The sequence below is a fragment of the Sturnus vulgaris genome, chromosome 8, assembly GCF_052056855.1.
Source record: "Sturnus vulgaris isolate bStuVul1 chromosome 8, bStuVul1.hap1, whole genome shotgun sequence".
NCBI lineage: Eukaryota > Metazoa > Chordata > Aves > Passeriformes > Sturnidae > Sturnus > Sturnus vulgaris.
This window is the reverse complement of record NC_142250.1, coordinates 2,245,285-2,270,452: the sequence shown is the minus strand read 5'-3', so window position 1 is coordinate 2,270,452 and position 25,168 is coordinate 2,245,285. Positions and strand designations below refer to the sequence as shown.

Sequence of the window (25,168 nt, the reverse complement as noted above, 5' to 3'; positions counted from 1 at the left end):
CCAGGACGAGGTGAGTGGAGGAGAAGGCTCCTCACATCCCTGGGAGTGCTGGATGGGGCTTGGAGCACCCTGGTCCAGCAGAAGGCATCCCTGGCCATGGCAGGGGGATGGAATGAGATGATTTTTGATGTCTTGTCCAGCCCAAACCATCCTATGATGGCTCCAGGATGGGTTTTTAACAGCATAAAGTGCATTTATTTCGCGTTTTAGTCAAAAATGGTCGTGTGAGTAGCAGGTCAGGACCCAAAGCCCTGCTGGGATCCCTTCCTGGGACCCAGGAACGTGGAGTCACCCCCTCGGTGTGAGGGTTGGTGTCACTGCAGGTGGCTTTTTATGGTTTTCTTGCTTCCAAGGTGGCACGAAATGAGGTGAAGTGGGGATTTTTGGCCATTTCCCTAAAAGCTGCTGGCTGGGACTGGATGCAGGAATGTCCTGCTCGGTTTAGGGATGCGGGGAGGACACGGGAGGGTTTGGTGGGAATTGTGTCTCGGCAGCACAGCAGGTACAGCCTGTGCCCGGGGGAGCAGCCGGGCAGGAATATCCATCTCGGATCGCTTTCCTGCTCATCTATGATTTATTTACGCGCTCCAGGCCCTGCCAGCTGCCCCCGCGCACAGGTCAGAGAAATAACAATATTAACAATTAAAAAAAAAAAATAAAAGAGAATTAAACCCGCCGAGGCGGAGTTCAACTTTCAGCGCCTGCTTGGGCTGAAGTTGGATTTGAGCAGGGGGGAATCCCGGGATTTGGGGGGTGGGGGGCGAGCCGGGGATTTGGGGTGGCTGGGGGTCCCCGGGGAGGGGTCAGGAGCGGGGAGGAGGTGGAGCTGAAATCGCGGGTACCTGGGCGAGGAGCGCTGCGCCGCCCGCCTCGGCATCTCCCGCGCTCCTTCGCTTTCCCTCCCCTTCCTCCTCCTCCTCCTCCTCCTCCTCCCGCGGCTCGGGGGGGGGCATGGGGGGTCGCCGCTGACACCGGGCTCCGAGACATCCACCGCAGGTAATGCCCCGCCGCTTTCCCTTGTTGGTCGTCCTTGTCCCGGCTTTATCCACCCGGCAGGGCTGGGATGTGCGGGGGGCGCGGGCATCACCCCCTCCCTTTCCCGGGGGGCTGCTTTGAGCGGGGTTCCCCCTTCCCAAACCTCCTTTGGTCGCTTTCAGCGAGCCAACATCTTTTTTCTGGCAGCCGAGCCCCTATTATTATTATTATTTTTGGGGGGGGGGACTCGCTCGGCGCGGTGGTTTCCGAGGCAGGAGAGGGGCAGCCCAACCTTGCTCCCCCTTTTCCCAAAAATTAGGTTGTAAATGCGCTGTCCTGCCCCCTCCTTCCCCCATCCCCGGCTCTAATTTGGAGTTGGGGCTGCTGAGAAAAGCTGTAAAGTTTCTGGGCTAAGTTCTTCCCAGATGTGGGAATGCCGCGCGTGGGGGCTGAGCCGCAGTGGAAGCGGTGGGATTTTTAAATCCCCCTCCGAGCATGATTAAAACGGGAGGGACAGCGTTCGAAAATGCCCAACTCTGCCCTGAACGTTTTGAGAAAACACTTTATTTCAGATTATTTTTCCCCCCCCACCCTCTCTGATTATTTACTTGCTGCTGCTTTCCTTCGCCTTCCCCAAAACCTGCAGTCTCTCTTTTCATTAAATCCGCGCTCTGACCACCTTGCCGGCCACTATCGTTTCCCCAAGCCGCCTCTCCTACCCATCAGCGTTTTCCAGGAGGAGAGGGATGCTGGGCTGGGACGTTTCTTTTGCCGATGTGTGTTTTCTTTGTTGTGGGTTTGGGTTTTGGGTGGTTTTTTTTTTCCCCCCCCTGTGCTGTGGGAAAAGCAAATTCCTGGAGGAGGGTTGGCAGAGCTCGCTGTGCTGGGCACGCAACAAGCCGGGATCCTCCCGGTGTATCCTGCGGGAGCTTCGTCAATGTGGGATAGAGCTGGTGCATTCAGATATTTGATTTTTTTTTAATTTTTTTTGGGGGGGGGAGGGAGGGGGTGGGAGCCTCGGATGAAGTATTCCCACGGGATGCTCGCATTTGTGAAAATCCAGGTGGTGGTTTCGGCAGAGTGAGTTTTACCTTTGTCTCTCCTTCCCCTCTGTCCTGGGAAAGGAGGGCAGGAGGAGAAATCGCTGTGCTGTTCCATTTTCCTTCACCCCCCTGCTCCCTCCCTTCATCCCCGGCACAAAGCTTCCTTGTTTCCGAAGGAGTCGGGTGGTGTCGTGAAAAATACAATGTTTTAACACCAACTTAAACATTATCTTTGTGGGAAACTGTAAAAAAATGATGTTGTCCCTTTATAATTTTTTTTTTTTTTTTTTGGCGATAAGTGGGAGCAGCAATGTTTGGAAGAGGTGGGAGCCCTGGAGCTTGGCTGGCTGCTGTGGCTGAGCCTGGGGAGGGCCCCCAGCCCCTTTCCCTTTTTTTCAGGAGCATCCCCTGGATGCAGCAGGGAGGAGGGAGGCAGCACCACAAGCGTTCCTGCTGCCCCAGCTGCAATCATCTCCAGAGGGATGCCCAGGGCACGGCAGCTCCTCTGCTGACCTGGTGCAAGGAAAAAAGGTCCTGGAATCCTCTCCTGAGGGGTCCTGGGGGTGAAAGGACCTCGTAAAAATGGATTCACTTCATGAAGTTTCTGAGATGTTCTGTGCAGATGGTTCGGAGCACAGATTATTTTTGAATTTAAGAAGCTTTAGGATGTGGGATTGGCTTGATGAGGGGGCTGGCCTGTGGCCTCTTGGTAGGGTGTAAAATATCCCAGCTGCTCAGGCAGGACACTGCAGCCAGGCTCATTGAGCTGGAGCATGAACTGGTCCATGTGCAACCTAAAACTTCCGAGTTTTTTCCCACTACAGCATCCTGCTCCCTCCTAATATTAGTAGAAGTAACACTTCTAATAATATTGCAGGAGAAATGGGATTATTTGGGGGCTTTTATAGCTCAGGACCTACAAAGGTGTGAAAATTCCTGCCTTTGTGCTGATGTTGTCGTCTGACTCTACTTCAGTGTATAAATTCTGCATCCAAAATAGGGAGAGATTGGGAATGTCTATGGTTGAGTCCCAAATCTGGCAGCTGTCCTGGATCTTGCCAGGGGCTGGAGCAGCATTTATCCAGGGGCTGTGCCCAGCATGAAGTTTCAATGTGGGCAGAAGATCCTTGTTCGTGGATCCTGGTGGCTTTCAGTCCATGAAGGTGAAGATTAGATGGGATATCAGGAAGGAATTCCTGCCTGGGAGGGTGGGCAGGCCCTGGCACAGGGTGCCCAGAGCAGCTGTGGCTGCTCCTGGATCCCTGGCAGTGCCCAAGGGCGGGTAGGATGGGATTGGAGCACCCTGGGGGAGCGCCAGGTGTCCCTGCCCATGGCTTTGTGGCCTTTCAAGTCCCTTCTGACCAGAGGGGCAATCCTGGCACACGATGTCACTTTTGTACCCTCTTGGCATCCATTTGAACCCCTGTCCTGGAGCCAAGGACCTGGCTTGGGATGGAAACTGTTTTGGGTGTGGGAGGGCCGTGCTGTCCCTTCAGAGCCTGCATTGCTTTGCCCTGGGGTGTGTGTTTGGTAAAACAACCCCTCTCCTGGGGAGAAAAGGGTTCTGCTTGGAGTGTGCTGAGGAGAGAGTCATTGGGAGCAGATTCCCGATGGAAATGGAGTGATGCTGCAGAGACTGAGCATGCTGCACCTTTAGGAAGGGCGTGTAGGAGAGGGACTGGCCAGCTTCAAGGGCTCTCAGCCACATCTGGGGTCTCAGGAGGGCTCACATGAACAATCCTGTCACTGGTGATGAACTGCTGTCATTAATCCAAATAACTTCATCCCTGCTCCATGCCTTTGTCTTTCCTTCAATCCCTGCTCTCCAGGGCTGCTCCTTGGGAATGAGGGGGTTCTCCTGAGTTATCCCCACCTTCCTTTTGCTGTACCTTTTTTTCCTGCTCCTACAATTCCAGCCAGGGAGTGATTATCCCCAGTGTGCCTGCAGAGCTTCCTTTTTTATCAGCTGGAACAGCCAGCGGGCCTTGGAGAGGTCTGGAGCAGCAAAGTGCCTCTCTGGAAGTTAAGTGAGCTTTGTGTGACTTCCCTCTTGATTTGGATGAGGCAAGAAACGGCCTGAGAGCCTTTGCAGCTCTGGTTCATCACTGTGAAGGTTTTTTTGTGGGTTTTCCTATGGTTGTTGTATTTTTTTTTTTCGCCCTTCTTCTGAAGCATCCCTTTTTTCCCCTCTCTTTTGAAGATCTACCATTCCAATTACCCCAGGCCTGAAGGAAATAGCCTTGCTGCTTCTTTTTAATGCTGCAAACTCCCAGCCTGGAGCTTAGGAGGCAGGGAGATGGGATAAAACCCCAGGAGCACACACACAGCAGAGTCCTGGGTTGGGAGCAGTGTCTGCTGAGTGTTTGCCAGGGGAGATGGAGGTAAAGAACTCACCCATCTCCTTTGGCAGGGCTTTAAAATGCAGCTTGGTGGCTGATTGGGAAGAGCTGGTGGTTCTGAGGCTGCTGGCTTGCTCTTGAGGCTGATGCTGAATCCTTTATCTCTGCTGTGGGGCAAAGCCTGTACCCTGCTGCAAAAAGGGGATCCTTGCCTGAAAGGAGGGAGGTGCTGAGGCAATTCCAGCACACACTTTGTTTTTCCTCCTTTAATCTCACTTCACACACATCTTGTCCTCTTCTTTCCCTTAAAACCCCCCTGAACCAAGCAGGACTGGTGTGGGTGGGATCCCTGGGATCTGTAGGCACAGACTGGGTTGGAAAGGCTGAGCTGGAACTGAGACTAGGCAGAGCAAAAGGAATAAAACTGGTATTTATTCAAAGGATCCACCCTGGGCAGTGCAAGAGCCTGGCCGGGGCTACACCCAAATCAAATCCAAGCTGATCCCGATCACGAGTTTTTACACTTTTATAAGTTTTGGTTCATCTCCATATTGGGGTCAATTATCCAACCACAGCCCCAGGCTATGGAGTCTCAGTCCCCTGACTTGTCCCCTTTCCCTCACCGTTGTTTCTGCTTTGTCCTTGATTCTGTATCTAGAAAGGAATTGTTTTGTCTAACTGCCCTGTGAAGAGAATTTACTGACACTTAAAATGAAGTTTCAGAGTTACACACTAAACAGCAGAGATTGTGAAAAATATAAAAGCTCAAACGCGAGGCATCAGGGTGGCAGCAGCACAGACACACTCGGGGATGGTGTGTGGGAGCCTGGGCATTTTGGACACTGTTTTGATGGCAGTGCTTGAAGTCCAGCCTGCCCTGGATCAGAGGGAGGCTGTCTCCTTCCAGGCAGGGCACAAGGATGAAGTGTCTGACATCCCATTCCTGAGCAGGCTCGGAGTCAGCCCTTCAGCATCCTTACACTCGCCACTCTGTCCATTCCTGTATATTTTCTGTCTTGTGAGACCAGACTGTGAGTGTCACTTCACTGCATTCAGCTCTCCACTTCCTCCTCAAGCAAGAATTCCCACCCTTCTTCCCCCTCCTCCTTTTTTCCCTCCCTCTTTTCCTCCTCTCAGCCAAGCTCTGTTGCTGTTGGCCGCTTCTCCACCTTTTCATCCCACGTTAGCATCATCTGCTCCCCAGCTTTGCTGTGCTGCTTCCACGTGTTGGTGCAGCCCAGGAGCCTCTTGGCTTGGTCTCCATGCCCCATCCCAGCCTTCCTCCCAGCCCAGGAGCTGCTGCTCCAGCTGGAGAGAGGCTTTGTGATGGAAAATGGTTGCTATGATGCCTATGGTGACTAGCAACCAGTGCTGCCCTGATTAAAAAGAAAAAAAATGGGAATTCCTGCTTCTCTCTCCCCAAAAATGAAGCTTCCCTCGCCGTGGAGGGGTGGGTGGCAGTGGCTGGTGCAGCAGGGAATGGGGGGGACTCTGTTCCCAAAGCTCCCAGGGTGTTATTTCAGTATCCCACAAGTTGAGTTGGATGCACAATTTGGCTTTTCCTTGGAGATGCCACGGTTGTGGTGAAAGGTTCGAGGGTTGCTCGTGCAGAGCTGGGGTCTTGGGGTTGGATTTTGGGATTTATTGGGATTATCTTGTGTCAGGGACTTGGGAAAAACCAATGTGGTTTCCAACCCAGGCACAGCCTTCCTGCAAGCACTGAGAAGTTTGAAGATGACATTTCCTTCTGGTTTTTGGTTAAATTATGATGTCTTGGTGTCACTTTGCAGCTAATGTTTGTTTTCCCATGGGAAAGCAAATGTCTGGAAGCACCAACCAAAATCCTTCCACTCCTGTCCGTGTTTTAAAATGGAAACTTTTGGGTGTTAGTTTAGTTTGTCAGTAAGGAGCAGCTCCAGCTTTTTTTTTTTTTTTTTTTTTTTTTCCCTGGAAGAAGAAAGGTTTGAGTTCCCCAGCTGGGAAGTGCAGGGCTTTGTGGGGAGAAAACATCCCTGTCCCAACCTCAGCTTTAATTTTGGGGTGAAGGGAGAAGAGAGAGGATTTTCCATGCTCTTTTCTCCTGCAAACACCATCTCAGGTGGGTGGTGACAGGTGCCAGCAGCTGTGTCCCTTATTCCCTGTGGGCATCCATATTCCCCCTCCTATGTGCATGCCAATATCCTGGCCTGTATTTATTTAACAGGGAAATTTTATTTCCTTTCACTGCAGGGAGTAGAAAGGAAGGAAAAAAAAAAAAAACCTAAAGAAGGGGGCAAATTTTTTCACTGGGAACAAATCTCATTTTCAAGAGTCCTGACAAAATGAGCCATAAAATTACAATATTTCAAAGTGCTTTGTAATTCTAGCGTGGACGGCTCTTCATCATGGAATCTGAAAGCTCAGAAAATATAAAACTCATTAGATTAAAATAAACCACCTACTGCACGGGAGAAAAGCTTATTTATCAATATCAATTTACTTCTGATTACCCTGTTCTGCAATTTGTTATTTTTGGGAATTATGATTTGGGTATGGCTCACGCCAATACGGGGGTGGGAATAAAATAATAAAAAAAAATCAGAATTAACTTGTAATTTTTTTTTTTCCTTTTGAATCCTACTTATTGCAAAGCCCTGGCCAAGAGACAATAATGAGGAGAAAAGGTGCATTTTCTAGCAGTGCTTTTTTAAAGGAGCAGAGGGATGGGCAAGCTGGGAAAGCAGGAGAGGCTGAATTTTTGATGTGAGGGGTGGTGTCGAGAGATGTGCTTGGCCAAAAGAGATCCCAGGGATGATTTTTTGGATGTGGGTTTGTTTGGGCCATCTCCTGGCTGCTCTTCCAAGGTGATGGAGGAACCCTGGGAGAGAGGAGTGGGGATGTGGGGGAATCCAGGTGACACCTGGGTGCTGCCACACCAAATCCTGAGTGGGGGACAGTGCTGTCCCTCTTTGGGGGACACCTCTGGTGTTCCACTGCTGGAAAAGGGGCTTTTTTTGGGAAGGCACACCCAGTTCCCTCCTGTGGCAGCCACTTGGATTTGCACTTTCATTCCTTCCTCGCGCCCCTGGAGCAGCGTGGAGAGGTCGGAGCTGTAAATTCTGGGGCTCCAGCATCGTGGTGAAGTTTGGGGAAGGGTGAGGGGACAGGGGTTGTGGGAGTGGCGTATTTTGGGTGTGTGCAGAGCAGGCAGCACCCCAGCAGCATGCTTAAAAATAAAATTAAAAAATAAAATCAACCAGGGGTGCAGCAGCAGGATGTTCATGGAGAATGAGGTGCCAGGAGGATCCTGGAGCAGAGAAGGTTGGATTTGCCACCTTTAGGGATGCAGCAATGGGGTGAAAAAGGCCCTTCCCAGGCTTGGAAATGAGGAGGCTTTGGAGAAAGCAGACTGAAAAACCTCTGCTTGACCCCAGCTGACTCCTAAATTTGCAAGCCCTGGGTTTGTTTGTGCTGTGGTGTTTCCTCAGCTCTGTGTGCCTTGGGAGCAGCTGCCAGAGGATGGGAAAACCTCTGGTTTAACATCAGGGCTTTGGCAGCCAGGAGGAGACAACACCTGAGCTCCCAGGGACATTATCATGCTGGAAACTGCACCGAGTGCTTCCTCCAAAGAGCCTCTCTCAGGCACGAGGTGCAATTTAATCTGCTCTTAGTCACAATTTTTTTTAAGTTCTCCTCAGAGACTTCTCGATCCCGTTCCTTAAATTTGCAGTATTTGAGTGAGCCATCTCGAAGAACCAGTGAAGAGCTGCAATATTAATGAAGACAGAGAAAATCAAAATGACATTTCAGGCAATTACTTACATAATGAAGTGACTGACTTGGAATACCCAATATTTAGATTTATCATGACACTCAGAAGGGGATGCTGTCAGCTGCCTTTATTTCTACAATTTCTAAATTGTTTCTCCGCTGCCCTGTTGCTTTTTAAACACGGGCTGTGAAGCTGGAAAATGATGTTCACGCTCACTTGGGCTGATAGTGGTGCTGCTTGAGAAGAAAGTGAGTGTTTTCCTCCGTGGCATTTTGGCACTGCAGAAGGCAGAGGAGCTCATTTCCATCTCACCCTGCCTGGTGCAGCACCAAAAGCTTGAGCTCTGCGTTCTGTGCTGGAGCAAGGATGCTGTCTGATATTTCCTTTTCCCCAAAACCTGTTAAAGCAAGGGGGGAAATTGAGATGTTTGGGTTTTCATAATCGCAAGAATCTATTCTGATTTTGTTGGCCAGGTGTCAGGATGGCTGGCTCCTGGGAAAGTGGCCATTTTTGTTTAGAAACTGGGCTTTTTGGGGTGTTTTTTGGATGCTCTGCTGACACCGAGCAGAAATCAGAAGCCTGTTGTGGGGTGGAGGTTTTTTTAAACTTTCCTTCCCTGTGTTTTCTGGGGTGATGGGCATGATTACACCTGAGTGTCTTCTCAGGCTTACACTGAAATACCTGAAGATGCACAAAATACATCACAGCACCATTTTTCTTGTCTGTGCATCGGCCTCTTCATCCTAGAGACTCCCCGTAGCAAAATAGCGAGAGAAATTAGAATTTCAGGCCCTTTTTCTGCAGTGACAGAGTTGTTACAAGCTGTCTTCTCTGACACATCCATCAGTAAAAATACAATAGGTGTATCTGGAGCTCCTGGGGGAGCATCCATGAGGATTCCCATGAATGTCTAAAGGAGGGCAGAGCCCTTTTCCCTTATCCGTGTTGGGATAACTCTTCCCCACTGCTGTGGGTGGAGCAGGATGCTGTGAAAGGGAAGCTCAGCTGGCTGTCACCTCCTGTCCCTGTCCCTGGGGCTGCTGCTGTCCCACCCTCAGCCGGTGGGGAAAACATTCCAGTGCCCCACAGCTTGCAGAGCACCCAGGGAAACACGGAGAATTTCAGGGGCAGCTCACCGGGGTGACCTCTGGGGGGTTTCCTTGTGCCTTTATGCTCTGGTTTATCTTTGCCCTCTCGGGTGGAACGTTTTAAAATCCACGGATTTCCTTGCAAAGGGGCACTTGGCTGAGGTTTTTGTGGGGTTGCTTTGGGAAAAGCTTTGGGTTGGATGGTCTGCCTGTGCTGGCAGCTCCCTGGTGCTGTTTTATTCTGTTTCCTTAGCGTGAGGAGCCGTGGGCTGTGCTGAAAATTTGGGAGGGAGAGAGGGATGAGGGCACGCCCGGCAGCCTCCCTGCTCCCCGTGCTCCTGCAGCCACCCAGGTGGAGTGAGAGGCTCGAGGGGCTCTGCTCCCAAATCTTGGTGCCTCTCCAGCGATTCTGGGTCAGGATTCTTGCACAGCTCTGCCAAATTATCCCAAATCTGGGTGCTGCCACAGCATCTTCCCTGTGCTGGGGAGCTCATCCCAGCTGGGGTTGCTCCTCTCCTGGCCACAGAGGTCACCGTGGTTTATTCCCTCCCAGGAGAGGAGTTTGGAAAGCAGGAAGGAAAGAACGGAGCACTCCACCAGGCGAATCCTGGTTTCCACCACCAAGAGGATGTTTGAAACAGAGCCCTGAGTGTTCCCCTGGGGCAGGGCTGCACCCCGAGCCGGATTTAGGGAGACAGGGTCCCGTCTGTCAGGTGCTGGCTGGATTTGACACTGCCTCTCTCCTTTGACAGGAGCCATGAAGCATCAGGTGGCTGCTGCCAGCAAGATCCTGCCTCTCCTCTTGCTCCTGGAGCTGGTCTCTCCAGGTAAGTCTGTCTCTGCTCTCTCCCTGCTTGGGGCTCGTGTTTGCAAGGCACAAAGGTGGTGATTCCTGTGTTTGTGGTCTCTGGGTGAAATGTGCGCTGCTGGGGTGATGTGGGGGTGAGCAAATCTCCTGTCTCCATCCCATGAAATCGTGGGGACCCATTGTGCTCCCACTTTTCCTTACTGACTGCATGCATGGCCCTTGTTGGGAGTGGGTGGGACAGGAGAAAGCCTTGGAGAAGGTTGGATGTGCTGGTGAAGCCAATGAAAAAGCTCTTGGCAACTTCCAGATGTGGATTTAGCAAGGCAGAGGTGGTGCTGGACCTGGCACCAGGTCAATTTACATCAATAAATCCTAAAGAGAACCGGAGGGAGGGATCACGGGCAGGGATGTAAAGCAGAAGCTTGTCATCAGCTGTGCAGCAGCAAAATATTGCTGGCCAGGCTCTGCCTCTGCTTTCAGCAGCAAAATGGTGATCTGAACTGTGCTTTAATATAAAATAACTCCTGTCCAAGCTGAAAAACCTCTTTTCTAATTCCAGATGGGGGGGGGGGAAGGCAGGGCTCTGGGTCTTTCCACAGGGCTTCTGGCAGGGAGCTGGTGGGGCAATAGCCTTTTGGTGCAGAAATGTGCCTTTTGAGACGGGTTTTGGCACATCACAAGGTGCACAGGAGCTGTAAATGTACAGCAAAGCCCCGTGAAAATTGGGATTGTTGCATGGCTGGCCTAACCCTCCTGGGTGCTGGTGTGGGGGGAGAGGGTGCCTGTGTGGCTCTTGCTGATAAACAATAGCCAGCGTGTGTCCATGTGATAGCACCGTGCCCTTTGGAATAAAGGCTTTTTTTTTTTTTTTTTTTTTTTTTTTTCCCCCACTCCTGAAGCCTGGAGATGGCTTGCCCAGATTGGCAGCCTGATTAAGCAGTCACTGGATGACATTAGCTGTGAGTGACAGGCGCAGTCAATCTCCCTCTGCTGTCGGGTTGGATCAAGGAGAGCCTCACTGGGTAACTCCTCTGGAAAGGGGACAAATAAGGAAAAAAGACAATCCAGCAAGTCCTTTACCTTCCACTTGGAAGTGGGATGGGGGGGGTCTGCCTGCCCAGCTGGGGACTTGCTCCTTCCTTGCAGTGACAAACTGCAAAGCCCTGGGCAGGCAGCACGTGGAGACAGGGATTTGGAGGCTTTGCAGCTCAGCAGCGTTCCAGCCCTCCTCTCCTAAACCCTGCCCAGGGCTTGGGTTGCCATCTCTGTGATAAGCAAGTGCTGGCACAGCTGCAGTGCCTGGGATGGGGACAAGGACAGGGATGCTGTGCCAGGGATGGGGACAAGGACAGGGATGCTGTGCCTGGGATGGGGACAAGCTCGGGGATGCTGTGCCTGGGATGGGGACAAGCTCAGGGATGCTGTGCCTGGGATGGGGACAAGCACGGGGATGCCGTGCCTGGGATGGGGACAAGGACAGGGATGCCCTGCCACCCAGCCTAGGTGTTGCAGGTGGTGGAGCAGCTCTTCCCAGGAGGTTTGCAGAGCTCCTGGTGAAGCCATGAGCCGGGATATCATGGGCAAGGGGAGCCTGAGTGGGTTTGGAGTGTTTGGAAGGGGATGATTCAGCTCAGTGGAGTCTCCCTGCTACAGGAGATGAGCAGGGACCTCCATCACCCATAATGTGCCTGGAGCCTCCTCTTCTCCAGGCTGAACATCCCCAGCTTTCCCAGCCTGGCTCCCCAACTCTCTCAGCATCTTCATGGCCTCCTCTGGAGTCTCCAGCAGATCCACATCCTTCCTGTGCCCGTCTTGTGCTGAGGGTTACAGGGATGGTGCATCCCAGGCCATCACTGGGTGGTTGTGGCAATCTCTCACAAGGAAGCTCCATCCTTTTTCCTGGGATTTGCAGCCCAAAGTGCTGCCTTGCCTCCAGACCCTCCTCCCTCAGCCTTTCCCAGCTCTCAGGTGCTGCTCTCCCTCCTCCCTGAGCACACAGATCCTCTGTGCCAGGTGGTTTGGAAGCCTCCCAGCACCTGCCACAGCTGGGTTTGGAGAGTGTAACTTATTTTTAGCACGCTGGTGATATTAAGAAACGTATTTTGGAACAGAAAGGTTTTGCAGAAAGCGAGTCCTGTGTGCCAAGAGCTGCTTGGAGGTGTTTTAGCCTCATTTGCCCCTCCTGGAGCCTGCTGGCCCCAGCGTGGCAGTCAGTGACAAGTGAGCTGCCGAGCCTCTGGAGATGCTCTTGGCTCTCCAATAACCCATTTTGTCAGGTTCCTTTTTATTTTCTTTCCAGGTACTTAACTCCAGAGGCTGAGATTTAAATGTGCCTTTGCAACACTGCTGCCTCCAGTGCTTTCCCATTTCTCAGGGTGTTTAACCAACCTAGTGCCTGAGGAAAGAGGGCAGAGCTGAAAAATCCCTGTCTTGTTATGGAGGGAGCCCCGGGGGAGTTGGGGCTGCTCCCCCATCCTGTGCCCACGTCCCCAGGAGCGAGTTTGTTGGGATGCACACCTGGGATCTCTCTTTGAAAGGTCTCAGGAGCGTCTCTTTGAGATCTTGGCAGGCTCAGAGGATGCTGGAGCTCGGTCTGCTCCTGTTTCCTGAGGTGGGATGCTGAACACGCTCCCCCAAACCTTCCAGGGAAGTCATGGTGTGCCTCTCCCTCCACCTCTTTCCCTGCAGATCCTTCCTGCTTGGCTCTTTCCCTGGCTCAGGCTGCCTTTGTCACTCTCCTACGTGCTCTGCACTTGGCTCTGTCCCCTAATGAGGCTGCGGGCCAGGGGCAGGCTGGGGAGCGAGTGGAAAGGAGCGAGCCCGGTTATTAGAGGTGAAAGGAGGCAATTAGAGGGGAAAGGCAGAGGGAAGGAGCACGGGGGTTTGCTGGGGTGGCTGACAAGGCAAAAGGCTCTCAGCCGTGGGAGCAAAGCAAGGTATTAATCCTGGCCTAAACCAATAATTGATGCTCCCTTGTGCTGTCGGCTTTGCCCCTCCCCTGTGCCTTTTGGAAAATACCAAAAAATCCAGAATGGTGAAGTGGTTCCCCTGCTAGCATTTATGGGAGACCTCAAGGGGCTTTCCATCCTGCTAGCTCTCATCTTGGTGCTCACCCCTTGTCCTGTGAGCATTCCCATGCCAGGGAAATAATTCCTTGTTCTTGTCCTCTTCCCAGGTCAGGGCAATCGCCTGCCATACTTCATCAACTACTTCTTTGACACCTACCTGCTGATCAACGAGGACACACCTGTGGGTAAGTGGGATGGGCCCCTGGGCCGTGGAAAAGTATGGAAAAGGAATGCTTTTCTTTTGATTGACAGGTGGAGCTTTGCTTTTCTGTCTTTAGCTGCTGGGGATCGGGTGGTTTTTTTTTTTTTTAGTAAATGCAGAAATCGACCTGGCCGGGCTCTCAGTCCATTAAACTTGTGGTCTTCAATCAGGGCTCGTGACTGGCCTTTAATGTGGGAGGAATCGATTGGGAGGCTGGGATGGAGCCTGTGGAGGCCCCTTCTCCCACCTCAAGGAAAGGCTCCTGCTGCACCCACACGGCTCTGAGGCCTGGAGGAGTCTGGAGGGATCTCCAGTGAGTGCTCAGCTCAGCCAGAATTTCCAGCTGAGCCTTCTGTCCCTCCTAGGGTCCCCTTGGGCAGGCGTTTGCAGCCCCTGTGGGATTTGGGGTGGTGTCTGAGCTCACCCCCAGGAGAAGCCCTGGGAAGGGAGCAGGAGTGGGAGCTGGCTGGGAATGCTTCCTCATGGAGCACCTTGCCTCTCCAAGTGCTTGAGCCTGAAATACCTCATGGGAATTGGACTGAATTTGTCAGAAAATAGGGAGATTTCCTGCAGCCTGCTGTCCAGCCAGACATTATACGAGTCAAGTTGTTCACAGAATGACTTTGGCAGTTGAATTTCCTTTTTTTTTTTTTAAACTTTGTATTACACTGTGTGTAGATATGTAATTGACTCTTAAGAATATTGGCACGTTGAGATTTTGTTTCCAGTTGCACAGGAGGGAGATGTCAGCCTGGGAAGTGTTGACACACACAGTTGTTTCTGTGTTTCCTGCTCTTGGTGGGTGTTTTCTGAGTTAAGCTTTATTAACTTTAAAAGAAAGACAAAAGTAGCATCTGGAAACACCTTTCTGAGATCCTGAACAGTGTGTGGTGCCTGGAAAAAAAAAAAAAAAGTGTCTTTTTTTGAGTTCTGTTTGAGCCCCCATCCCCATGACATCCCTCCCTCCAAACCCAGCAGCTCCCTGCCTGCCGCCTGCCATGCCAAAAGGGATCTTAAGCAACAATTAAGAGATCATTCCCCCTCTAATCACTTACAAGAGTAAATTAGTCTTGTCAGGAGCTATTAAGACAGAGAGCTCTGAATTCATTAGGCGAGATTGGGCCGAGGGAGCTGCTGGCGCTGCCGCCGGTCCAGGCTGATTAATTTCTCCCAAAACATCATCAATGCCCATCTGTTTCATTTAGGTCTGGGGAGAGCAATTTTCAGGTGGACTGACCCTGTAGTCAGCTATTTCACCCAGAAGTAATGGAAACACACACACACACACGTGCAGAGGGAGCGGGAGACGGGAGCTCCAGGAATTGGAGGAGGAGAGGAGGGAGATGCCTGGAGAGGAGGATGAGGAGGAGGGATGGTGACGGCACGGGAAAGACAGGGCCAGCTGCCAGCAGCTGTGTCACCCTGCGTTTCACTTGGAGAACGGGAGTTCCGACTGGATACCATCCCTCGGGAGGAGAGTGTGCAGGAGAGGGGTTGTCCATCTCCATCCTGCTGCTGTTTGCCTCGAGCAGCATCATCCCAAGGGTCATTTCGCTTAATCCCAGGCCTTTTGGAGGGCTGTGGGCGCCAGGTGAGTGGGCTCCTGCAGCCCTGGATTGGCCAGCAGGTGGGAATGGGCAGGCAGCACTGCAGGCTCCTCTTGCTCGGGGTCCGTGCTGCTGCCAAAGGAGCGTCCTCTTGGCATAATGTAATGACTGGAGTCTAATTGCCCAGCAAATGGATTTGCTGGGAGCGGGACAGGCAGGGGGAAATGAAGATGATCCGTCATGTCAGGTCTGTAAGGAGCCTTTAACCACCGAGCCTGGGCTCACCCGGGCTCCTCTGAAAGCTTTCATGCCTCGACGCCTCGCCAAATGCGTGACAAAAGAGGCCATTCAGACGAGTGTAATTCCACTTCCCCTGCATCCCAGCGATAACATCACCGCAATCAGGTTGTCTTAAAAGAGTGGGAAACACTTCGTGAGCCTCACTTGAGGTGATGACGTGCGCTCAGGCCGTGTGGTGTCACGGGCAGGGTGACAGGGTGGGGACAGTGTCCCCTCCTGCCCGTCACCCCTCGGTGATTCGCGCCTTGCTCAAAACCGGCGGAGGGATTTAGTCTGGGTTTTACTCAGGTTGCAGGGGGCGGTGAGCACTTGGTGGCAGGTGTCCCTAAATGTGATCTTTAAGGTCCCTTCCCAAACCATTCCGTGATTCCACCGAGGTCTGGTGTCCCCCCTGAGCAGAGCATGGCACAGGGAAACCCTCTGGGATAACCATTCCTTGGGCCATGTGGAGGGGGTGACAGCACCTGGCACAGCTGGCACTGGGGAGGCTCCAGGACTTGTGGAGGGAGTTTGATTCCGTTTTTTTTTCATGGATAGGAGTGTCTGCAGCTCTACAGTCTCGGCTCTCCACTCCACTGGGGTGCTCGCTGTGACTGGTGAGATGCTCTGCCCCAGCTCCCCCAAATTTGGCTGCCTCAGCACCTCCTGCCCCTAAGTCAGCACAGTCCCGGGGTGAGGTGACAGCCCCGGGCAGTGCCAGCTCAGCACCACATCCAGTGACCCGGGCTGTGTTTGCAGCTCAGAGCTCCCTTTTCCTTCCCTCTGGCTCCGTGGCCCTCCCAGGAGACGTGGGCTGATGTTTGGATGTTTGGATGGATGGATGGATGGATGACAGGGAATTTCAGGGTTGCCCTGCCCTCTTTTCACTCTGTGCAGCTTTTGCTGAGCTGGCAGATGCTGTGACCAGGGGTGTTTCTCCACTAAATTGGAAGAGGCAGAGCTGAGCCTTGCTCTTTGTAAGAGCTGCTCCAGGATGGGCTGTAGCAGGCACTGCCCATGGAATTGTGGCTCTAAGAGGAGCCAGGGACAGTGGGAAACCACTGAGGTTTGGGTGTACCTTGGTGGCCAGTGGCCATTTAAGGCTTTAGGTTGGTGTGTGACCCCCTCCTGCCTGCTGGGACACAATTATTTCACAAAAAAACTAAAGAGGAACGTGGCATTTCACAGGCAGCACATCCCTCTGATATTCGTGGATGGTTTGATTTAATTCTCTGTCCTAGACAAGGACCAGGCCAGAAGGATTTTCTTCTTCCACCTCCACATTCTGTGTCTGTCCTTTCCAAGGCAATCCTCTCTTCCAGCACAGCTTTTCTGCGCTCTGCTCCTGGTTTTGGCACCCAGGATGGGTCCCTGGGGGTGCTGGGACACTCAAGCTGCTGCTGGAAGGAAAAAAAAAAAAAAAAGGGCAAAAAACCAAGAAAAAAAGGCAGAAAAGCCAAAAAAAAAAAAAAAAAGGCGAAAAACAGGCAGAAAAGCAAAAAAAAAAAAAAAAAAAGGCGAAAAACAGGCAGAAAAGCAAAAAAAAAAAAAAAAAGGAAAGAAGCTAGAAAAGGCAAAAAAAGGCAGTCAAAGCAAAAAATAAACCCATAAAAAGGCAGAAAAAGCAAAAAAAAAACCCACAAAAAGGGAAAAAAACAAAAAAAAATCAGAAAAAAGGCAGAAAAGCAAAAAAAAGACAAAAAGGGGAAAAAAAGCAAAAAAGGCAAAAAGAGCAAAATAAAAGACAAAAGAAAGACCAAAAGGAGCAAAAAAGGCCAAAAAAAAAAACCCAAAAGGCAGAAAAATAAAAAAAAAATTAAAAAAGGCCAAAAAACTCAAAAAGGCAAAAAAATTAAAAGACAAAAAAAGAAAAAGAAACCCCTAAAATGGCAAAAAAAGGCAAAGGAAAAAAAAGGAAAAAAAGCAAAGAAAGTGTAAAAAAAAAAAAAAATAGAAAATGAAAAAGGCAAAAAAAAAAAAAAAAACCCAAAAAAAAAAAAAGCGAAAAAATATTTAAAAAGTCAAAATAAAGAGAAAAAAATTCAAAATAAATCCCCCCCCAAAAAAGAAGCTGGCTCTGATCCTTGCATGCTTCTGGAGTGTTAAATCATTTCAGAGCTTGGGGACAGCTTTGGATGGAGGATTTTGGTCACCTGAGCATCACCAGAGCCTTTTCCCCCTGCTGTTGATGGAGAGGGGGATTTACCTGCTCTGAGGTCCCTCTTCTTCAAAATTAGTTGTTGAAGCTGAAGAGAAAATTAGAAATGATAAATGAATCTCGGGGTTAAAAGTCACAGAAGTAAAACCAGAAAGTAGCCTAGGGGCGCGCTGTTAATGAGGTGTTAATTGGTTAACGAGGAGGTGGAGCTCAGGATTTTAAAATTTGGGATTAAAGGCTGCTGGGAGCATGGGGCAGGAGCTTTCCTGGCAGCCAGGTGAGTTATTGTGGGGAAAATTATCCTTGTGTCGGTGTGGTTTTGCTGCCACAACTCCAAAAATGTTCCATAAAAAAAAAAAAAGTTACTGCCCCATCAGGGAGGTAAAGGAGGGTGAAGATGGGAGCTCAAAGGCAGGAGAGCTTTCCCCATGGCAAGTGTTGGATCCCAGAAATTTGGAGTTTTGGAGCTTTCTGTACTTCCAGACCCTCCCCCTGAAAACTCTGGAGCTGAAAACTTTTAAATATGAATAACGAGTTAGAAATTACAAATATGTAGTGGGTTAGATGTGCGTGTTTTCACTGGGTGATGGGTTTGAAATTTTAGGGTTTTATAGTATAGTGGTGGATATGGGACAAGATGGAGAATTTGGGGTGCTGTCTTTTTCTTTGTTCATCTTCTTTTTCACAGAACTCAGGCAGCGACCTTTGGTTGGGCAGTCAAATATCAGCCTAAGGCTTGTGGGAATCAATTATTGGGTCAAAAAGCTGTTAAGATTTTATTTGTTTGTTTAACTTTAAAAGGCCTTGAAGGAGGCTCAGCTTTCCCACTTCTAGCAAGGAGCTGGAGGTGCTGTCATACTTTCTGTAATTCTTTGATAAGATATAATAAACATCCAAGTCTGAGCAGGAGGATCATCTCAATCACCTTTCTGAACAGGAACAAACAAAACTGATGACAAACCACTAATCAGTGGTGCAAAGCCCAGCACACACCCCCACAGCCAGGGACAGCAGTGCTACATTTTTAGATCTATTTGGGGTTTTTTTTAATCTGTTCTGCAAAGCTGGGTTTCAGCTAGACCAGCATTTAGGCTTAGCTGATGGCAGGCTTGCAGATGAGGTGGATTTATAGGAGTCACAAGGGTGATGCCCCATCCCTGGAATTGTCCCAGGCCAGGTTGGAGAGGGTTTGGAGCAGCCTGGGATGGTGTGACAGGTGTCCCTGTTGGAATGAGATGGTTTCAAGGGTCCCTTCCCACCCGAAGCCCTGTGGGAGAGCACAGGGATGCTGCCCATCCCTCTGCTGTGGGATAAACTCTGACAAACTTCAGCTGCAGGTGAAACAAGTGGGCGAGTGCACGGTGGCACTTGGTGTGTGGCTGGACACGGAGCTTGGGGACCAGGCGTGTTGGCACTGGCACAGGAACTTGTGGAAAACCCCACAAAGCTGCTTTTGCTGTTGGTCTGACAGAAAATAAGGTGAGTTGGCAGGGGCTGGAGGATTCCTGAACTCCATGGTTTGCTTGCTGGGTGGAAGCAAACACCCGTGGGGTGCCTCGTGTGCAGCAGGCAGGACTGATTTGGCTTTTTAGGAAGGGTAATTCCAGAGGAATATGCCAGGCTCTGGCTGTGTGATTGGAGATTTTGTGTCTTTGAAGCTTCCTCGTGGCCATGGCTGAGATTCTCCTCCACAAAGGGAGACCTCACCTTCCTCTTCAGTGTTTATCTATCACCCAATGGCTGTTTGCTGCCTGGAACTGAATTTTCAGGGTTCTGGAGTGCTCTTCAGAGGAACGACCTCTGTGTTTCCAGGTGTGCTGATGACCCTAATGAACAGCAATATTTGAGGGGAGTTTAAGAAGGAGATCTCAGCTCTCCCAACTCAAGCCCTTCTCCTGTCATTTGAAGCCCATTGATGGAATTACTTGTTGAGCTGCAGAAAGTACAGCATCTTTAATGAAAAACTTAAGGTTAGAAAATCAGTTATTCCCAACATCAGGGAAACTTAAAGTTAAAAAAAAAAAAAAAAAAAGCCCCACTCCCACCCAAACCCTTAACCCTGCGTCATTAAATTAATCACTTCATCAATCACTTAAACTTTCATATCTGCTTTGCTAATAGGCAGTAACATTAATGCTCGTGTTTAAGGAGGGGAATGGGAGAAGGAAGGAAGTGTATTTGCAATGTGGACTCATTAACATGCCAGGGTAACCTTGCCCCTGTCAAACCATCCAGAGGTTTGATCCTGCCACCTTTTGAGCCCTGGCACGGGGGCCAAGCCCTTTCCAGGAAGATGTGTGAGTTTGGTAATGAGGGCAAGGGTGATTTTCAATTTTTTTTTTATGTCTGGGATGGCTTTAGCAGCCTTAATTATCTGTACAGGGCTGCCTGTAGGAGTTTTATTTGCAGGCTGGCTTCTTGCTGGCTGTTCCTTTTTACCCTGGAATACCCAGGCTTGGATGTCAGCACTGTCCCAGCCCAGGTAAATTGAACCTTCCAGGCTGATTGGAGGCATTAACACGGGTGGCAAAGCTGATAAAGATCAGGGATAATCATGGGAGTCAGGCTTAAGAAAGGAAAAAAAACCACAGGAGGGGGGAAAAGCACATTTGTATGGATATGAGTATATATCTTCAAGTTAGGAGACATATATATGTATATATATATGTATTTTTGTGGAGGTATTCATGCTCTAAGGGAATATTATTAGGCATGGGTATTTCCCTGTGCTGGAGGGAAATTCTTGCATTTGCATACACTCATAATTTTATTGTTGGTGGGGAAGGTGAGCTGTGATTTCACTATCAGGAAAAAAAAAAAACCAAACCTCTGGTTGCAAACAGTGATGAACAGGCTCGTGTGTTTTGCCAGATTGGTAACTTGATGTATTTGGGTTGTGTGAGCTTAAAAAAAAAAGGAAAAACCCTGACTCCTTTACCCCCTGTTTCTGATGTTGGCACATCTGAGATCTCTGCAATCTGGATTTGCCCCTGGATCCCTGGAAGTGTCCAAGGCCAGGCTGGACAGGGCTTGGAGCAGCCTGGGAGAGTGGAAGGTGTCCCTGGCCATGGCAGAGGATGGAACAAGACAGTCCAAGCTCCCTTTCAACCCAAACCATTCCCTCACATCCTCAATTATTCTTTTTATAGAATTTTCAGGCTATTGTAGAAATGACCCTTCTTATAATTGGGCACTGTGGAAGTCGTTTTCTTGAAAAAAAAAAATTAAAACTATTTGCTACCACCACCAGTTGGTGGTTGTTGCTTACTGGTGTAACACGAGCCAAAAAAATGCAGACAACAAAGAGTTAAGGAAGGTCCAGCGACTTTTCAAAGAGCAATTAAAACGTGAAAACTTTACTTAGTGATTGCAAATAATGGAAATGCTTCCACATTCCAGCGTGGAAGCAGGCAGGTAGAAGAGAGCCCTTCTGGAAGTGGATGACCAGAGATATTTTTTTTTTTTTTTTTGGTGGAATTGTGGAATGCAGGTCCTGCTGTTGGGAATCACCTGGGCAGGAACCAGGTGAGCATCCTGAGCGTGGATGCTGGTACCTGGCACACCGGGGTGATTGCCTGGCTGGCAATCCTCCTTTTGGACATCTTTTTTCACTTTTTTCACTTTTTCCATGTTTTTGGGTCGCCCCAGTGCTGCTGCAAGGCTCCATCCCCTCCTCATCTCCAGGCTTTTAAACTGATTTATCGCTGGGTGTGCTAATGCACCCTCCTGCCTTTGAATGGCTTAATGAGCTTGATTGGCAGGAGGAGTTAATAATCGGTTCCTCCCGTCAAACTGCTCATTGATGGCTTTTGAATGAACTGTAGCCACTTGGGGAGGGGACAAAGAAAAGCCTTGTGGGACAACTCTGTTAAAACATCTGCTCCGTTTGCAGAGCTGGTCAGGGCAGTGAAAAAGCTCAGTGCGCTCCCTCTCCTAAAGATTTATTAATATTGCTGGGTACACGAGGGGGAAAGATTTCAAACACTTGACGTTTAATGGTTAGTAACTCAATTTTATTCCATTCATCTGCATGGCTTTGTCAGGTGCCTGCTCTGTCGAGGCTCTGGTATTGTATCACGGAGCTCGTCTCGCTGCCTGTGAGCAATTAGGAGGGTGATTTGGTACCTGGATCCGGAGAAACCTTTTTATTTCTCCTTTCTAATTGATTATTAGCTCTGAGGTGAGAGCTGGTGTCATGGAACGTAATATCCTTTCATAAACGGTGATGCAATGGCTTTAGTTGCTCTGCTGTTTTGGTTTCAAGCAGTTGATTTGGAAAGAAGAGGGGGGAGGAAAAAAAAAAAAAAGAGTTTGAAATATATAAAGTCCAAGGGAGATGAACAATTTGAGGTATGGAGAGAAGCGAGGAGCGTCCTCCCAGGCAGAGATTAATGGTTGTTACTAATGATTTTGGGAAATTGAGGGGAAGGAATAAGATGTGGCAGAAGACTGTAAAATAAGGAAGAGCACTGCAGAAAAGCCTGACTCTGGAAATGCACCTTTTCCCATCTGACAGCAGCATCAAATTAAACACATCCTGCCGGATAAAGCAGCATTTCCCTGCAAAGGAGCACTGATGTGTGAGGGGACCACACAGAAAACACCATCCTGCCCCCAGCTTTCCTAGGGACACAAATGGTGGGGGGAAAAAAACATCTCCCAGGATTCACATGTTGTCCTTTGCCTCGGAAAAATTGTCTGCACTCCCATCAGGTGCAGAGAGCATCAGCCAGAAGTCATTGCCCACCTTGCTTTGGTGGGCTGGGGGAAAGGAGTCAGAATTTAAGGTTCTGTATTGGGAGGAGGAAAAAAAAAAGAAATCCAAGCTGGTTTTGTCTCACTGCAATAGGATTTTCTCATGGAGCCATAAAAATTGGCAGCATCCCCAAAATTCACAGAACACTGGCAGGAAAAGGAGTTTCACTGGTGCTGGGATGCTCCACAGGCACTTTCTGGCAGATACAGGTGGGAAAGGAATCTCACAGGAGAGGGAGATCTCAAACCAGGAATCCATGGATTTTAAACCAGGAGCTTGATATTGCACTCCAGGTTGTAATTGGGGGTGTAACTTTTATTTTATTTTGCTGGTTAGTTCATCCCAAAAGCCAAAATTGCTGTGCTTGGTGGGCATCCTGCTGTAAAATCAGCTGGAATCTGTTGGAGATCCTGTTTTCCAGTGGTGCTAGCTCCCAGAAATTCACCCCAAGACCAGCAAATCCTGTGGGAGGTCTGGGTTTGCTCTTTGTGTATCCTGTCCCCCAGTGGTGTTATCCAGAGGGACAGATTTCACTGGGATGCTGCTCCCAGGAGTGGAGGAATGCTCTTTTAAAGAACTTTTCCTGCTGTGGATCTGCACCCAGCCTCTTTTGAACACGATGCAGTGTCAGTATTTGGGGTGCCCTGGCTGGAGGGGGGTGACAAGGCAGGGCTGCTCTGCCAGGGAGGGGCTCATCCCCGTTTTCCATGAAACTGCCGTGTGCAAGTGGCCCCAGGTGGCTGGATAATGGCATCCCTAATTGTGCTCTGAACGAGATTAACTTCTTATCTGGCAGTCTGACACGTTTATTGTTATTAATGTGTGAATAATGCACTGTGGTGGGGTTTTTATTTATGATTTTGGTAGCAAATATTTTCCTTTTGTTCACTGGGGTCTGTTACTTTGCCAGCCTGGGATTCCCAGGCTCCAAGGGTGGGGATCCCACAGGTTAAGGAATGCTGCTCTTATTTCTTTCCTTGTTAAAAGGTCACAGCCACTGCACTGCAGCTCCTCCCCTTTATTTCTTCTGTGAGTAGAGGTGGTGGTGAGCAATTCCTCTGGCGAGTCTGGAGCTTGGTGTTGGAATGGGACACGGAGGAGGAGGAGGGATCATCAGTCAGATTGGGATTTTGGGATGCGTACAGGGATGGGGAGGCTTGGGATGATGCCAGGCATGGGTGCAGGTGCCCACGGGGCTGAGGGTGCCCTGCCAGGGGCTGGATGTGTCCTTTGGTGCTGGCAGGGAAGGGAAAGGGAGCTGTGGAGGGTGGGAGGCAGCTGCAATCTGCCGACTCCACAAGAAGTAGTTTCTGTGATGTAACTTGCTATTAAACAGGATAACAAGGTCAATAATGCCTTTGCCTGGGAGAGCTTCAGCCAACACTTCTATCAAAACCAATATTAATTTTCACTAATTAGGAGCTGCAGCTAATGAGTGTCACAGCTAATTTGCCTCATCCATAAGGAGGGAGAGGAGGGGGTCGGGCGCCTGGGATCAGAGCCTGCAAATCTGCCTCCTCTCTGCTCCCCCCTCTCTTCCTGGCCCAACATGTGTTTGTCACCTGGGTGGCTTCTGTCTGCAGGGACGTGGGAATGTGTGTGTGGTCCTCTGCTGCCTTCCTCGGAGCCTGGGAATGCTTTGGGAAGGCAGGGAAGGATGGGGAGCTGATGCACGCTGTGCAGCGGGTGTTGGCTGCTCCGGTGAGGGGAGGGAAAAAGAGCTTGGAAGGATGTGCGAGGAAAGTCTTTGGGAAAGAAAAGGAACTTCCTTTTGGGAAGAGGAACAACTTCACCCTGTCTTCCTGAAGGGGAAGTTGTAGTGGAGCGTTTGCTCTCGAAACTCCTTAATTTCCAAAGCCTTTACCGTGTGCTTTACCCCTGCTCCCTTCCATACCTTTTAGCCAGCCTGGGAAGCACCAAACGGTGAAGCAATGAGTCTGTCACCATCCACAGTCTTGTGACTCGCCCTAGGGAGCCTTTCCCTCGTCCTTGGTTCTGTGACAAGCTGGACAAGTGTTGCAAATGTTTGTGGGGAGTGAATTTTTGTAAGCAGATCTCTGTGGTGCAGTGCAGGTCGTCTTCCCACACGGGTCACAGGCAGCAGCGTTCCGTGGATGTTGCCTGGAGTGCAAAGAGAAAGCAAATTTCTGATTTGGAATTGTCCCTGTTGGGCTTGTAAACTTGATTTGATGGCTCAGACACAGGAAGAAAGGGCGCAGTGAACGCTGTATCCCTCTGAAACATCTTTATAGTCTGCGCTTTCTAAACGAGCCTAAGAATTATCCACAGGGATTATTGCTTTAAATAAGAATACACTGGAGAAATTTGTGGTCTGCTGTCAGACAGCTCGTTGTTAGGGATGGCTAAAATTGACTGAATAAATGATTCACTGGTTTTTATTGGCGTTGCCCTGACTGTAAACCTCAGGAGTGTTCCTTGCGGGAATTGATCTGTTCTGCCACCAGCGGCACGTGCGCCACCAGCCCGTCCTGACACGTCGTGGGAAAGAAGAGCTCTTGCCTCATCCAAGGGATCTTTCCTAACAGACACCCTCCTCTTTGGGGTGTCTGGGGCCTTGGGAAAATCAGGCATGTGCTGGGAAACTCCCGCAGGAAAGTGATGTGCAGAGAAGAGCCTGTCTTGGAAACCAGCTCATCCCAGAGCATCTTTTTGGGGCATCCCGTGAGGTTCGGGTGGGAGCTGCTCGTGGTCCTGCCTCTCAACCGTGTGCATGGTGGGCTTTGCCTTCAGTTTTGTTATCCAGCTGCTCAGCTAACCCTGGTTTGGGCAGGTTTATTTGAATTTTTTTTTCTTTCTTTAGCAGTTGGCCTGAAATTGCCACTCCAAGACTCACTGCATTGTCTGTTCTTGTTCTTCAGCAGCTCCCCCTGTGTCTCTCAGTGGAGAGAAGAGAATTATAGAAATATATCTATATTCTATATCTAAATTATCTATATATAGATAATAATAGATGCATAACATGCAGAAAAAAATTTGTGCATTATCTGGTGGCCATCCCCATCCCCTGCTTTCCCTTTGGTGGGGGGCCAAGAGAAAGTTTTTTGGAGCTTATTGCCCAGGGAAAAGCGACCTTCAGGCAGAGTTCTTGGGGGGGAAAAAAAAAAAAAGTTTCCCCAAGCGTGACAGATCTGAC

The 25,168-nt window shown here is 49.9% G+C and overlaps 1 protein-coding gene across 1 annotated transcript in view; it reads left to right on the top strand.

Annotated features, from left to right (window-relative positions):
* Window positions 1-947: 947 nt before the first annotated feature.
* The window catches only part of CDH23 (cadherin related 23), a 176,266-nt gene continuing 152,045 nt past the window's right edge, over window positions 948-25,168 (top strand). Inside the window, exons 1-3 of the mRNA XM_014883277.2 lie at window positions 948-996; window positions 9,949-10,023; window positions 13,180-13,257. Coding sequence (XP_014738763.2) covers window positions 9,954-10,023; window positions 13,180-13,257 — 148 coding nt within the window. The 5' untranslated portion in view covers window positions 948-996; window positions 9,949-9,953. The remainder of the gene's footprint in view (window positions 997-9,948; window positions 10,024-13,179; window positions 13,258-25,168) is intronic.